The following is a 17256-nucleotide window of genomic DNA, read 5'->3' on the forward strand; positions in this document are numbered from 1 at the left end:
ACAAATCTAGGTAAACTCACTTTTATTTTTAATGGTTCACAAAGAACGTATATATACAACTACATACAGAGAAAATGCAAGCTGAAAGCAAAAGGGATGCAATGAATGTCAACAATAGGGGAGAATCTGAATTAAGCTGGTTTGAGAGATCTCTTTCAGGCCACAGAATGAGCCAAGTTTCTGGAAACTGTGACCCAAAGTCAGATGCCCTCAAATGACCTGACCGTCCCTTTACAGTCCATTCTGGCAGAAGGTTCCAACTCATTAATGTCATTTCAGAGTACAAGAGACTAAATCAGCAGTAATATTTTTAGACTGATTTTTAACTTTCTCTGCTTTCACCCTTCTCTTTCTATGCCAGGTCCCTGGATTTTCAGCTGAATCATTGTTGGAAAATTCTGAAGCCTCCTCTCTCTCCAAGAGTCTAAAGGTACCCAGACCTGATGGCAGCACTGAACAGCAGTAGGGACTAGCACTGGATGCCTGTATTGCAGACACACCTCTCAGCTCAAGCTCACAGCTGTAGTGGGGTTAGGACCAGTACACCATCATCAAATGTTTTTTTAATCTAGTAAGAGTGGTCACAGAGAAAATCTAGACCAGAAGCCATTATTTCTAGCCTGAGACATAGCTGTGTACTGGAAGTAGATTTGGGCTCAGGAAGTCCATAGTTCACATAAAAGCCTAACCCTATTTTGAATGCTGCTTCAAAAACAATGTTTGAAAAAGGCTGGGAGAGCAAAGAAAATTACCAAAGGCATTTGTGTCATTCCAGGCTGATCTACCCTGTGGATCAATGGGGAAGTCTGCAAATGACACAACATAAGGGAACATTTCCATTCAACTAGTCAACAGGACAGAAAACAAAGAGTGAACGGGTTAATCCCATGAGACTTCTAAAAAGAATTGAGAATAGACAAGACATATCCTCTGGCATCCTTAGGCTGAATATCTATCTCACTTGCCTACTGGGCTTTTGTACAGTGGTCATTAAAAGTCCTTTTTCCCAGGTCTCTTGTGTAGATTCAAAAAGTCACCTTACTGTCCTTCCTGCTGAGTAATGCTGCACACAGAAGAGTCATGAGGGAAGAGGCAGAAAGACAAATCCAGTGGGTGCTTAAGCTGATGAACTGAGACCGAAGGTGGAAAGCAAGTGGGGACTGTCTGCTGAGTGCCCTCACCATAAGAGATTTCATCAATGGAGCACACACACCTCTGGCTACATAGCCCCTGCACTACATGAGGTTACCTTAAGTCTTCTTGCCTAACAATTAAGGTTCTGGTCACAAGAAAGGGATTTAACAAGAAGAATGGGCGTGGTTAGAACAAAGGCAACAGGTGTGGGGTGCTGAGCCTGACAATAGGTATGTCACTTCAGGCACTTTGCAACCTCTGTGAGCCTTTTTCACCATCTGTGCAAGCATAAAAAATTATGTGATATGTTCGGCACTAAAAAAAGAAAAGAAAATCAATACAAGGTGACAAAGTATCCCTATCCCAGGGTACTGAGGAAGCTTCCACAGCCATGGTATTCTAATAAAGGACTTTCCTTTGATAGTCATGGTGATTCTTTTAACATTTCACATTCCATTTATTTCCTGTATGTGTGCTATGTATAAACATGTGTGTAGGTCAGAAAACAAGTTGGCTCTCTTCTTCTAACATGTAGGTCCAAGGGATTAGGCTCAAGTTGTCAAGCTTGGTGGCAAGTGCCTTTACCTGCTAATTGCTCAGCCCTACTGATTCTTAATGGCAATGATTTTATCCTATTCACTGATACAACTTCAGTGCCCAAAACAGTTTCTGTCATATAGCTGGTGTCTAATGCCTACTGAGTGATTTAAAGTCAAGATTTTCCATCAAGAGCCCTACTTTCCAACCTCACCCAATGCACTATCAAATACTTAATAGTGGTAAAGACTAAGTTGTGAGGCTACAGCTTTCTGGAGAAAGTATCACCAACCAGAGTCAAAGCGGTATGCTTGCACCCTAGGTTCCACACAGAGACAATAGTATTATCAGACTGCTTGCAAGCATAACTCAGATTTCCTGCAGCTATTGAACTATTTCCTCCCCTCCTCAAGAAACCAAGGGAGTTGGTTTTCAGATGGGAAGGCAGTGTGGGCACTGGAATGTGGGCTGAGTGTTCCTGCATTACTGGCAAGGGTGCACGATCTGGCACTGCAGCTGGCTGGTGGGAGGGCTCCATCCTACTCTAGGAGACAGCACCCTCATATGGGCTTTCCAGGAAGGCACAAAGCTTAGGAATAGGAGAAGGCTGCCACCACAGCTCCTAAAGGCAAACAGCATGGAGATGAGGGATGTGTGTGCCTTTTCCCCCAGAAAGCAAGAGATACATATACACATGTTAATCCTGTCTTCACAGCCAGATCATTGCTAGTCTCAGGTCTTTACAAATTCAGAAGTTCAGGCTGCATTCCTTCTCTGATGTACAAAATCATGTAGTATTTATCACTAAAGTGCTTGAGATGGAAAGTGAAGGAAAACATCCCCCCTTTTGACCAACAGCTGTAAGATCAGGTTTTTTAGAGTGTAGGAAAGCTGACAGAATTATGCCTAGACTGAACTTTTCTTTCTTTTATAAGACAAAGTCCTGCTACATTGCTCAGGTCATTCCTGAGCAGACAGTCATCTTACTGTTTAGCTGTTGGAGTACTCTCTAAACCTCAAGATGAACACATCTAAATCTCTATGGTTCTAAAGTTATATTTCAGAAGCAAACTTTGTAGCTAAGAGAAACAAGAGCCAAAGAAGGGCCATATCCAAATCTGATGCCAGCACAAATCAGACAGCGATGACCACACACAGGTGCTCATCTCCTGTGTGAATTCTTCTTTTGCTCAGATCCTGTGGGAGTAGAGAAAGGACAAGGCTTGTTTCAAAGAACAAATAAAAGAACCTACTGTGGCCTCCAAAACAAATGATATTGACACATTTCCTGGCCTAGGTAACAGGACAGTTAACATTTCCAAAAAAATCTGGAGTACTCAAGATAACTTTACCTTCAAGATATCCTACCCACAAGGCAATTGGAAAAAACAAAACAAAACAAAACCTTCCTCTTATCCAATGCATTTTACCAAAGTAAATGGGACATTAAGAGTCCCAGACTCTGCAAAGCATTAAAACAAACAAAACAACCAAAAAATCTCCTGCACCAAATAGGGTGGAGGCCTGAGAAATGAACATAGTACCTTGCTGTCAGGATTGCTGTCCTAGACTGAGGAAGTTATCTGAAAGGACAGAGGCTTAGTATATTCCTGTCAGCAGCAATAGCAGATGGCTACAGGTACCCCAGCCCCCCACTTTTCCTTTTACAGAATCTGCTAATACTTTTATATTATAACACAACGTAAATAAAATATATTGATTTTGAATAATACTGAAGCATTTAAGGTCACACTTTTTCATGGACAATCATAAGGTTTTCATTTGGCCAATACCCGCCCCCCCCAATACTGTAAGAAGGGAATAAACATGTAATGGGAAGGTCTGAGAAGAAACAGTTCAAAGGTATGTGAAGAACTCCCTGTAATTTGTTCCCACTAATTCTATACCAAGAAGACAGGGGACCCTAAAGGGGAGTGGCCCCTCATCCATTAGTTATTTTCAACAGTCAAGATAGGGTGGGAGGAGAGGAGAGGGCCACCTCTTCCTCTCTGTATCTAGGAGTTACCTTCTCTCCCAGCCAGCCCCCTTTCAGGATTGATGTTCTTAACCTAATGTTAATGAAATCCTAATGTTAATTCAAATAAAATTGCTAAGTTAATCTTCTTTGCTATGACTCAGGGTTATTCAACCTTTACATACAGCTCTCTAGTTTTAAAACCACCAAACAGAATCTGGTCATCCAGTCAGTCCCTTAAGTCCCCTCCCCCACCTAAAAGTGTTTTGCTTCATCATCTCTAAGACAGGCCTGGGAACCAGGGGCTTAGATGGATCTGTAAAAGGTTGTAACCTTGGGGACCCTTGTCAGGGATACCTCAGGTGTAGACTAAAAACTCCAGGGAATTTGTCAGAGCAAGTTAGAAAAGCTGTATCTGCTTTTACCAGCAGCCATCTATCTGTCTTGCAACATTCACAGCTACCATCGATTGCAAAACAGCTCTGTGTTGCCTGTATATAGGGGGAGTGATGCAAAGGGGAATAGAACAACTGTTGCTTTGGTATCTTAGCTTACTACCCCACTCATCCCCCTCCCCCAGCCAGCCACCTTATTCTCTTGCACTTACCCGACTGCGTGCTGCTCTGGGCTGAGGAGTCTGAGTCCTGAGTGCTCCAGGGTCGGTCCCAGCCAGTCAGACTGAGTGATTGCAGGCCAAGGCACAAGCCATTTGCATCTGGGAGGCCACGGGGAGACTCTTGCTGCACAGAGGTGGGGAAAAGCATCCTGCTTGAAACTGTTTCTTCAGAGTCCTGGAAGTCTGCTTTAGAAAGGAGAACAGCAAAACAAACCCCTAGAGTTAAGGGTTGTTCCCTTCAATACTATCAACAATAAATACCACCAATAATAGTTTCCCCAGGTTCAGGGGCGAGACATCCAAGCTGGCTGGACGCTGCAGCTGCTGCCTCGGTACTTTTGGGGGCATTCAAACAAGAATAGTTGCCATATAGCCCCCTCCCCACAACACACCCCTATCCCATCTGCATTACAGACTAGGTAGCATGTGATCAGGCTGCTGATGCTTCCCGCTGCCAGTGACATCAGCCGGCAGAGCCTAGCGATAGAGAACCGCATCATCTCTCACAGAACAGGGGGAGGAGCAGGAGGGGACGACTGGGAGGAGACTTGCCTCCAAGGGAAAGATAGCACAGAAGCTACTTGGAATAGTCCGGTGCAGTATGGTTAAGTCAGGGTTGTGAGGCAGCACCCTCCCCTCTAGTCTCGGCAATGGTGGCCAGGTAGCCCTCTGGCATAACTGAAGTCTGCTCTGCTGAAAGAAAAGCTAAAGGCAAAGCAATGTGGACTGCTCGCTTATGCTGCTCTGTCCTCCGGCCACTCCCTCTCCCTCTGTTTTCCACCTCAAATCCCCAACCGCTCTAGTCCTGGACTCTCTCCAGCTGCTGGCTCAAGCCCTAGCTTTGCAGCCCAATGTGAAGCTTCCCTATTCTGCTAACAAAAACATAATACACAGGATCTATGTGCTCCAAGTGGCCTCTGAGCCACAGCAGTGTTTACCACTGAGGAGTGGGATAACTCTGAAAAACACTGTATTATTTGGACCCTTGGGAACAACACCTGGCGCTCTGGGATTGTCTGGAGCAGCTTATCACAGAAAAGGGGGACACCTTGGAGGGCTGGGGTTACCAGGCAGTTTTAGGGTCAGCTCATATGGCCTGACCCACAATTTACATATCACAGAGAAGTCTGGATAATTCATTTTACCCAGGCTCCCTTATATACCAACAGGATAGATATTAGCCAGAAGTGGGCACAAGGGCCCAACTCTTCCTTTACCTTTTGCAACTAAAAGAACAGACAAAGGAACATTCCCAAAGTAGCATCTGACAAATTACAATATGAGAAACCACCTCAGAACTACTGTTATGCTCAATCAGTAGTCAATACTCAGGAGCTCACATCATCTGATTAAATTTGTCTTTTCAGGATCCCTCAAGGGTGATGGCTGGCAAGCAATGAACACCACTGACACCTTTAACTGCTGTGCTTTCTTCAGAGGTGCTGCCCAGGATGAAGAATCTATTTCAATAACTCCCCAGCTCTACCAGCTACAGCAATAAAACTCAACCTTTTGAGCTTCTGTTATTTCCTCTTTTTCAATGTCTCCTCCCACATCAATCTTTTCCCAATGTCTCCTTTCTCATAAGGACCAAAGTCACTTCCACCTCTACCAAGCTGGCTGGCAGCACTCCATTTGCCTATTCTCTCCCTTGCTGCAAGGAAAAGCAAGCAGGTAGTAAGAAACATCTCAACCTGGAAATGATCCCGGCAGAGTTTGAGCCAGTTAAGACAGTTAACACAGGGAATGACTTCTGCAGAAAACTCTGAGTATTTTAGGGCAAACACCCTGAAGGGGGAAATACCTCTTTTGTGGGAGGGACTCCTCCTTTTGGAGGATAATTTTTTTTAAAGCTGTGCTGCTGTGTCATCCATCTACATTATTCCTGTCTGGTTGTAGATACCCTGCTTGCTCCCTGTCTCTGTGTGTCAAAGCTATATTCTTATTACTGTACAGGCTAAACAAGAACGGACCTAAACTAGAGCTGTCCCCATCCCAAATGCTGTTCCCCATGTTCACCCTTTCCCCAAGCTAAGGCTATACTTTTAAATTAACTCATGTTTTAATTACAAAAATAAAAAATTTCCCTTTAAGCCATCCACACCTGGTTCAGTGAGATGGTTCAATGGATAAAAGTACCTGCCACCAAACCTAATGGCCTAAGTTCAATTTCTAAAACCCACAAGGTATATAAAGAGAGAACTGACTCATGTAGTTGTCCTCTGATCTCCACATGTGACCTGATATGCACATGCATGAATGAACACACACACACACACACACACACACACACACACACACACACACACGATAAAGGTACAAATTGACTTCAAGAAAACATCAGATTAGATTTATTCTGGAGCTATTCCAATATGGGTAAATCAATGAATGTTATAAATTACCATAAATGGACTCAAGGACAAAAATCACCTTGTCATTTCAATGGATGAAGAAAAGGCATCTGACAATATTCAACATCCCTTCATGTTAACTCAGAGTAAGCTAAGTGGTGGTAGCACACACCTTTGATCCCAGCATTAGGGAAGGCAGGCAGATCTCTGAGTTTGAGGCCAGCCTGGTCTACAGAGTGAGTTCCAGGATAGCCAAGGCTACACAGAGAAACCCTGCCCCCAAAAAGAGGAAAAAAAAAAAAAAAAAAAAAAAAAAAGAAAGAAAGGGAGAGAAAGAAAATCAGTAGAAAGAACATAACTCAGCACAATAAAGGCAAGATATGACAAGCCCAAAGCCAACATTATGTTAAATGGGGGGAAACACACACATTTCCACTGAATCAGGAACAAGAAAAGGATGTTCACCTGCTCTGTTCTTATTCAATACAGTGCTAGCAGTCTTAGCTGTAGCAGTAAGATAAGGAAATAAAGGGAACAAAACAGGGAAGGAAGAGGTCAAAGCAGCACTATTTGTAGATGTTAAAGTTCCACATGGATCCTAAAGATTCCACCAGAAAACTCTTAGAATTGACAAATACTTGCAGTAAAGCAGCAAAATACAAAATTAACACACAAAAGCATTAGCCTTCATAGATACAATGACAAACTAGAAAGGCAAAGAGAAACAATCTAATTTACACCCACCTTTAAAAATATAACTTGTTAGCTAAGCATAGTGGCACACACCTTTAATCCTAGCACTCAAGAGTATAAGTAAATCTCTGTAAGCTTGAGGCCAGCCTGGTCTAAAAAGGGAGTTCCAGGAGAGCCAGGGCTACAGAGAGAAACCCTGTCTTGAAAAAGAAAACAAGTAACAAAACAAAAACCCCCAAACAAAAACTTGTTATAAACCTGATCAAGGATATGAAAGTCATAACATACAAACACATATATATACACACACAAAGAAAAACTACAAAACACAGAAGAAAGTGAGCAAGAACCAGAAGATGAAAACATATCCCATGCTCATGAACTAGAAAAAAACTATCAATATTTTAAAAAAATGGCTTACTTACTAAAAGAAACCTACAGATTGACTACAATTCCAATAAAAATTCCAGTGGCATTCTTCATAGAAATAGAGCTATCTTTAAATTCATGTGGAGTCACAAGAGACCTGGAGAGGCAAAGCAACTCTGGGTAAAAAATAATACTGCTAAAGATATCACCACACCTGATCTCATTGTACTACAGAGCCACAGTAATAAAGACACACTGATCAACAAAAAGTAAAAGAGTCCACACAACTATAGCCACCTGATATTTGATGAAGATGCTAAAAATACACACTTTAGACAACATCTTCAACAAACAGAGCTGGGGAAACTATACATGTAGAAGAATATTAAATCCCAACCTCTCACTCTGCACAAAATTAACTCCAAATGGATAAAGGACTTCAATTTAAGAGCAAAAGCTGCAAGAGGAAAAAACAGTACACTTTAAGGGTTTTCAGGATAGGACTGTGATTGCTCAAGAAGTAAGGTCAATCAACAATCAAGATTTAATGAAACATGTCACTTAAGTGAAGAGTCAGCCTAGAGAATGCCAGCTATTTATCTGATAAAAGATTAGGAATTTAGAACATGCAAAGAACTCAAGAGACAAAACAAGAAAACAACCCAATTTAAAAAAAATGGGCCATAGAACTGAACAGAAAGGTCCCAAAGAAGAAATACAAATGGCTAATAAACATTTTTTGTGTGTGTGTTTTATATTATTTTGGTTTGTTTTTGATTTTGATTTTGACATTATGTAGCCCCGGCTGGCCTGGAACTTGCTTGCAGTTAAAGTTCAACTCACAATGATTAACCTGTCTCTGCCTTGAAGTACTAGGATTCAAGGTGTGTGCCACCATGCCCATCATCTAGTAAGGTTTTTTTTTTTTTTTTTTTTTTTTTTTAAATGTTCATCATCATTAGCTACCAGGGAAACACAAATTAAAACTACTTTGAAATTCTATCTAACTGGCCCATTTCCCTCCCCTCTCAGAAGCCCCTTCTATCCTGATCCACAGGCAGAGAAAGAGAGACACTGGGCCTGGCTTAGGCCTTTGAAACCAACAAGGCCATACCTTCTAATCTTTCTTTAAAAAAAAAAAAAAAATCAATTTAATGAATGCATGAGTGTTCTACCTGCATGTATACCTGTGTGCCAGAAGAGGGCACCAGATCCTATTATAGATGGTTATTTGCTACCATGTGGTTGCTGGGAATTGAACTCAGGATCTCTGGAAGTCTTAGCTCTTAGCCTCTGGAGTCATCTCTCTAGTCCCTCCTAATCTTTCTAACCCTTTAAAACTGTTCTACTCCCTGAAGACAAAGCACTCAAATTATGAGCCTATGGAGGTCATTCTTATTCAAACCACTACAGTTCTTTAAGACTTATTTTTATTTTATGTGTATGGGTGTTTTGTATATGTGTGTGTATACCTGATGTCACAGGAGGCCAGAAGAGGGCATGAGAGCCTCTGGAACCAGAGTTAGGTTTGTGGTTTTTCTAATATGTGGGTGCTGGGACTTGAACACAAGTCATCTGGAAGAGCAGTCAATGTTCTTAATCCATGAGTCATCTCTCTAGCCTTGGGAACCCACTACTTTGTAAGCTACATTAAGAATTTAATAAGGGAAGGAATTGGAACATATGGGTAGACTATGCTTCTACTAGAAGAGAAGTTATTAAATGAAAATTTTGGTGCCAGTGTTAACACTTTCTTACTAGTTATTGGTCAAGCAGGCCCCAAAACAACACAGGCTATTGTCACTAGATAATGATATTCTTTTGCTGAAGATACAACACACTTTGTTTGCAGCAGTACGTATAGAAGTCAAGCTGGAACTGGCCTAAAAACTTCCCATGGCTAGCCTTCATAGTACTTAATGTTGCTATGCAAGCCACCAGGGGAGAAGAGTCATTCAAAGTCTTTTGCAGTGGTGAATTCTGAATGCTGGAATATTAACCTGCCAGGCAAGATATACTCACTGGAAAAATAGGAGTACTGAGGTTACAAAGATGTGGGGAAAGGTAACCAAAACTAAGGATGTATGATGAACTCTTATACAAACCTACTATTTTGTAAGATGATACACTTGTCTCAGTCACTGTTCTACTGATATGAAGAGACACCAAAACCATGCAAGTCTCATAAAAAGAAAGCATTTAATTGGGAACTTGCTTAAAGTTTCAGAGATTTAGTCCAATATCATCATGGTGGAAAGCATAGTGGCATGCAGGTAGACATGGTAGCTGAGAGCTCTATATCCTGATCCAAGGGCAGTGGAAGAGAGACAGTGGGCTTGCTTGAGCTTTTGAAACTCCTAAATTCACCCTCAGTGACATACCTCCTTCAACAAAGTCACACCTCCTAATTCCTTCTCAAGTAGCATCACTTCCCAATGACCAAAAATTTAAAGCCTATGGGGGCCATTCCTGATTCAAGCCACCACATAGGGGTTGGAAGAAGTGTGTCACTGTGGGATGGGCTTGGAGGTCTCCTTTGCTCAAGCTACACTCAAGGTGATCTTAAGTTCACTTCCTGTTGCCTGAGGATCAAGATATAGAACTCTCAGCATCTTTTCCAGTACCATGTCCTGACATGATAATGGACTAAACTTGTGAACTGTAAGCCACCCCAATTAAATGATTTCCATGATAATATATGCTGTGGTCATGCTGTCTCTTTACAGCAATAGAAACCCTGTCTCTTTACAGCAATAGAAACACTGAATTTTTTCCACTACATTAAAAAATGAAGGCCAGACCTGGTATGGTAATGCACAACCTTAATCCTGGCACTTCAGAGGCAGGTTTGAGTTTGAGGCCAACCTGGTCTATAGAGCAAGTTCTAGAACAGTCAGAGATACACAGAGAAACCCTGTCTTGGAAAGAAAAAGAAATGGAGGTCATACCCAGAAATCAAGTAGCTTTGGCAGACTGACAGATTTTGCCTGATCATCAGTTCTACCACCATGTGACCGTATCACAATACTCTTTCAGAATATTTACCTGTAAAGTGGTAAGAGCAGCTATCCTTTCAGATGTTTTGTGCAAACTAAAGAAATTATCTAGTACAGTTTCTAGCACAAAGGGTTTTACCCTACAGTGATCATATAGCTGATTATCTTAAAAGAGAAGGGAGGAGGGTATTACTACTACTACAGCTGTGACTTCCAAAATGATCTGTAAGATAAACTGAGAGACATGATCACTCTACTCACATTTTACTTAGAAAGTCTTTTTTTCTAGCTGCTCCCTGATCTTGTCTCTCAAAACTTACCTACTCTGCTAGAACTCTTCATCTCATATTAAGAGGAAGGCTGAGCACCTGGAACTATGTTGATGCCCCAGGGACTATGGCTTGTGTGGCCACTGGGACCATGGTGTTGTCTGGACCCAAGCTGCTGCCAAGGGCCATTATCTGGGTCTGTGGTGGTATCCATGGCCTCTGTTAGTACTGGGGTCATTGGAACCAAGCTCTGCTGAGCCAGCCCTGCCTTTCACTGGCCCTGGGATGGTTTGTCCTGCCCCTCACTGGATATTGCAGGAGACCAATTAGTCCTACCCCTAATGGGAAAGCTTACCCTCCCCACCCCACACTCAGAAAAGACAATCCCCACCCCTTATCACAGGTGTGCACCTCACCAAGGAACACACTATAGCTACCCTGTGGTTGGAGATACAGGTGAGCCATCCCTGAGGGCAGGAGAGCAGAAGAGATGACCCCATCCCTCCTCATCTGCCATGTGGTAGCATGGGTAAGAAAGATGCCCTCCCCTACCACCCATTACAATGTGCTGCAGGTGAGAGAGCTGGGCCTGCACTGCACGAGAAAGCAATCTCTGCTTCCTATCTGGGAAGTACACTAGAGCTGACTCTGGTGTCAAGGGCACAGGTGAGCCAACCCTTAAGACTTAAAAGCAGGAGGACTGACCCCACACCACCCTTCCTCATGACCCTCCCCCCCAATCAGGACAGAGCTCTGCACCTTGCCTGGGCAAAACAGTAGAGCTGGCCCTAGAGAGATGAGTAAGTGGGACCTGATCTGAGGCCCTGAGAGCAGAATTGGCCCTGCTCCTTATTGTAGGCTACATTGGGTGAGTTAGCCTAGGCAGTGCTAGAGAACTCATCTGGGTAGCAACAACAGGAAAAGCTAGAGAGCTGACCAGCTGACCAGTCCAGCCACCACCCAGGCCCAAAACCAGGGCTATGAGTTGGCTCTCCCCAACATCCACCCAATCTATGAACTGCTGGAGCACGTGAAGGGGGCAAAGCTACAAATCCAAAAGAGCAGGATCTCCGTGACACAGGTTAACAACAGGATATCCAAGAGGAGCCCCAGAGAGAAGCCATTAACAGCGGTGTAGCAAAAACCAAAGGCTTCAAACCAGACCAATGACTCATAGCAATGAACATTTACAAATAAAGATGGACTGGAGAGTGAACTGTGTGACTCACCAGGCCACACTACAGCATCCACAACAAGATTCTTCTTTGTTTTGTTTGGTTCTTGGCTTTTCTTTTAAATTTGGTTTTGTTTTGGAGGAAGGTTACAAGGGCAGGGGGCAGATGCTAGGGGACAGGGAGATAAGTGAGATCAGAATATATGATGTGAAATCCACAAAGAATCAATAAAAGTTAAAAAAAAAATGGAAGACTGAGAGGTAAACACGTAGCACAAGCTACATGTAAAGTATCAAAAGGCCTGATGAGCAAAGATTAATTTTAATAAACAAAAGATTAATTAAACCTCTCTAATTTGTATCAGAGGCCACACAGGCACTTGGACCTTTTTTTTAAATCAGAGGTTATTCTTCATAATTTGTTGTCAAGAACCACTTAAATACGAAAAGACACTGAACAAAAGCGATTCTTACTCTAGTAATGTTTTGAACTGTAACTTAAATGCTTCCTCCTAGAAGTTCCTTTATATACAAAAATTTTCCCAGAGGTGTTTTATACCTGTACAAAGCTTCCAATTAAGCTTGTTAACTCAAATTTAAAAAATTCTTTCCCTTTAAAACTGTCTTTTCCAGGGGCTGGTAAGGTGATTAAGAGCATTTGCCACTCATGTAGAAGACCTGGATTCAGTTCATAGCTCCCACAAACTTGCTCACCATAACTGTAAGTAATTACAGTCCCAGGGGATCAGATGCATCTTCTGATCTCTCAACTATTTCATATGATGTGTACTTGTTCACATCAAAAACCAAAAAGTGTAACCCTAAATTCCTATCTTGAGCTAGAAGATGTCAACAGGCTCCTTAGTTGGTTTGTAAGAAGAAATGACTCTGGAGTGAGTGCATGCCCTGTTATACTACAATACAGTAAGAAGGTCTACATCAGGTACTGATACCAGATGTTGGCACCAACCTCAGATTTCCCCTCTTCAGAACTTAAGCCAAATAAACTTTTTTAAAAGAAACATCATGCATGTGGTTAAAGGACAGGATTTGGGGGTGGATTCTTTTGTTCCACCATGTAGGTCCTAGGGATCAAACTCAGATCAGCATTTGGCAGCAAGTATTTTTTACTTGTTAAGCCATCTCAACAGTCCAACTCCTATTCTTTCAAAAGTTTTTACAACTTTTTATTTTAGGTGTATGGATATTTTTTATACATGCATGCCTCTGTCTCACATGCCTGCCATGCCTACAGAAGCCTGATGTGTGTGTGTCAGATCCCCTGGTACTGGAGTTATATAATTATAAGCCGCTATGTGGGTGCTGGGAATTAAACTTGCATCCTCTGGAAGAGTAGCCAGGATTAAACTGCTGAGTTATCTCTCCAACTCCAATTTCATTTTTTATAATAAAAAATAATAAGCCTCAGATGCTTAAGTCATAGCAAAAGGTGTAGGGACTTTTCACAGACTGGTTTCAAGGCTTCTAGTGTTACAGTCACAACTCTTATCTTTTCCAGCCTCAGCAGTAAAAATCTGTCTCTCTCTCATAGTTCCTAAACTAAAAGGAACTCAGCTTTAAATTGCTCAGGCTCCTCCACAAGTAACATTCTAAGTATATGTCAAGCAAGAGAAAAGAGAACAGTACCTTAAAGCCTTAGAGGCCCTCCTTTTTGACATCATTAAGGCCGAATGTTATAAAGGTTCTCTTGTTTTCATGTTTAAAAGGGAAAGGAGGAGGAATATGGATAATAAAACAAATGAAAGAGAAGCTATTCTGGAAACAAATGATGTACCCATATTACTGAATGGCACCTACACCACAATTCTAAGATTTCTGTATGTTGATGAATAATGCTGGTACAGGAATGTGGAAACTACGACTAATGTGTATGGGTACCAGGATGTTAAATGGATCATTGTTATTTTTCATTATTACAAATATCACAACAAGAAATAACAAAAATCTGTGCTCTCTTGTTCTTTCTAGACAGTACAGCAACCACACTTGAGCTCTTTTCTAATCTCTACTCCATTCAGAAAGTTCAGTCCTCAGTTAATAGAGTCTTTCAAACAAATAACTTCACAGCCAATTGAGAAAATTGTAATCAATGATTTAGGGTGATTTTTTAAATTCTTGCAAGTCAATGCCCCTACTATATACCAAAGAATAATAAATAAAAATCTAGTGCCAGAAATGAGTCATCCTTTTTGGAGTTGTTGGCCAGTGAGGTCCTGTAGACCCTCAAATATTATTACATAAAGGCTATTGCTAATGCTCTCAATTATTCAATAACTCAAGTAAAACACAGCTTACTTGAGTTATTGAACATAGAGAAATCGAGCTGATACTCAACCTGAAAGCTTCATCCCTACTGACTATCTTAGTGCTAGAAGGTGCTATGCATGTTACCGGAGTTGAAAAGCAATCACCAATCTTACCCCCAGCTGTGAATCCTGTGAGCTACAACAACAAGAAGATATGCTCGCTAGTACAACAGTATCACAAATGTCATGGAAGTAACCAACCACTTTCTGATTGAACTGAAGGCCCACTCCATAAGTTGAAGCTCATACATAACACCATATGGGGGGGCCTAGAACCTGTGGTTATAGACAACAAGGGAGAAACTACTACTATTGAAAGACCTAAAAAGTAATGTTAATGATGGACTAACCTAGAAACCAGTATCTGTTCCTTGGAATTTGCTAGCTTCCTCTCACAAGGCCCTGAGATAAGAATTCACACTGCCCCTCCTTTCCTGTGAGTCAACAGGTGGTAAATAGAGTCAAGAGATAGCTGTAACTCTGGTTTGCCCAGACAAGATTAATTAGCACACCTGAGGCCCTAAGGTCTGCTGACCCTAACAGCAGACCATCCGGCCTCCAAGGGTCACGTACTCAATGGACAGAGGGTCCCACCCCCTCCCTAAGCTTGTGGGTTTGCCTTTAAAAACACCTGGGCCCAGGGGAGGGGGCTTCTCCCTAGCCTGCGTGCTGGAGGAGCCCGTTTGCGCAAACGTTTCCTGTTCATTAAAGCCTCTTGCGTTTTGCAGCAACTGGACTGGACATTGAGTTCTTGGGGGTATCGACCGAACCTGGAAGACTCCTCATTCTGAGGGTCTTACACTATCATTCAGCTAAATGGACATAGTATTAAACTCTAACAACTTGTCATTATACCCATAGATTATTGCATCTTTCAACCTTCATCCTATAAGTTTCTTTGTGCATGCAGTATATGGTGATTAACATAGAGACCTTCAACTGATCAATGTATTGAGAAAAATAAATTAATGTTTGACCCTAAACAAGACATCTATATTACACCCCTTCCTCCCAAGGCTCAAGGATCCTCATGGAAGAGGGATGGGGTGATTTTTACAAACAGAGGTAGTAGATAACAGTTAACCATTTTCTGGACACAGCAGGGCAATTGGCTCTAAGAATTCACAGCAGTTGAGACAGCATAAACAAGACCTCCTCCACAGGCTCAGGCCAGACAAAATTCCAGCATGAACAGTTAAGCTGGACATGAAGTCTCAGCTCTAGAAGAGGAGCTATTGGCAACTGATAGCTGCCTAGGAGATGGAGACTTAGTTTTAAAGGTAAAGCCCTTGATAGGGTAAACTCCCACCAGCAAAGACCAAACGTACAAGAGCATATGGGTAGTATAGATAGTACTTGATGGCTTTAAAAGTGGGCAGTTGTGTGGGTTGAAAAAGGAGATTGGATCTAGAAGTCAAGGGGTGGCCAAAATATACTGTACAAAAATTCTCAAAGAACTAATAAAAATTATTTTTAAAAAATTTATAAGCTAATACAGCTGTATTTCTAAAAACTTCTTTGGTTTAGCTGTGTCAATCTAGCCTTGCCTGGAGCTCACAAAGATCCTCCCAATTTAGTTCAACTTCTGAGGCTACAGAGGTGTGTCACAAGGATGGACCAAATATTTGCATTTATAATTAACTTTGAGATGATATTAGTGCTTCTGCTAACCACAATTTGAGTAGTGAAGGTTTTATATAGTAACTCCATTCTAAATTTAATTGCAGGGCAGGTGAGAGGGCTGAGGGATACATTGAATTTGCTTTTAATTTCTATCCCAGATTCTCCTTCCTCAGTAACTCATCCTATTCTTACTTTACTACTTTTTTTTTTCATGGTAGTCAAGCTCTTAAACAATACTCTCAATGATTCACTACAATCAAAATCAATCTTCAGGCTCTAATTATTGTTTTAACCTTCTCTCATACTGTTCATCAAATGTAAAAGGTTAATGTAAGTTAATTGCAACTCCCTAGAAATTCATACTCTAGAGAAGACTTTATTGTTAATCTGAGTGCCAATAGGTAGAAGAGTTGCTCAAAAAGACAGACAATGCATAATAGCTAGAATAGTCAAAGTACTACCTTGAACATTAAGCTATACACTAATCTTTGTCACTAGGGATCAGGTGTAACAAATGTAAGCTTCTTTTGCATTTCCCTTCATAAAAATACGATCACTTTAATCAACTGCTCTTAATAATCTTCAATAAATTCTGTAAATTATTTTAAACCAGTTTCTATTAAACAGTCCTTAAAATAAACATTAGTATGTTCAGCTTTTACATTTTTATCCCATTTTAGTAAAGGTCAAAGGGAAGTGAACTAAGTATTATACTGTCTAGGGTAAATGGTATATGTGTTCACTCCGCAGCACATGAATGGAATTTGAGTACAACTTCAAATGTTGACTCTCACCCTCTACTCTGAGATAGGGTTTCTCTTGTTCACTGATGCATATGCCAGGCAAGTTGACCTGCATATTCTGCTGATTCAAAGATCTTTGCTTCCCATCTCTCAGTAGGGAATACTAAGAATGTTTTTTTATGTGGGGTCTGTGGATTTGAATGAACTAAGGTTGTCAGTCTTGCACAGCAAGCATTTCGCTGAACAATCTCTTCAGTCTATGATCTTTTCATTCTTGATCCACAATTCACCAGCCTGTGCCCTTATGTCAATAAATTCCACCTTCTTGATAATATGAGCCAAACTTTTCTATAGTTGCCACCTACCCCAAATGGCCAATACGCAGATCCCTAAAACTCAATTCCATTATGTCAGGGGTCATCCTTTGAGTCATAATTCATGTAGATGTC

At 41.4% G+C, this 17256-nt stretch overlaps 1 protein-coding gene across 4 annotated transcripts in view; it reads right to left on the minus strand.

Annotated features, from left to right (window-relative positions):
- Positions 1 to 17256, minus strand: part of Cpeb1 (cytoplasmic polyadenylation element binding protein 1) — a 92086-nt gene that overhangs the window by 20747 nt on the left and 54083 nt on the right. For 3 of the 4 annotated variants that reach the window (XM_051206645.1, XM_051206644.1, XM_051206643.1), the window contains exon 3: positions 4254 to 4448. In XM_051206645.1, coding sequence (XP_051062602.1) covers positions 4254 to 4410 — 157 coding nt within the window. In that variant the 5' untranslated portion in view covers positions 4411 to 4448. The remainder of the gene's footprint in view (positions 1 to 4253; positions 4449 to 17256) is intronic. The other variant, XM_051206640.1, reaches the window with a different exon arrangement.

The sequence above is a fragment of the Phodopus roborovskii genome, unplaced genomic scaffold (assembly GCF_943737965.1).
Source record: "Phodopus roborovskii unplaced genomic scaffold, PHOROB, whole genome shotgun sequence".
Lineage (NCBI taxonomy): Eukaryota > Metazoa > Chordata > Mammalia > Rodentia > Cricetidae > Phodopus > Phodopus roborovskii.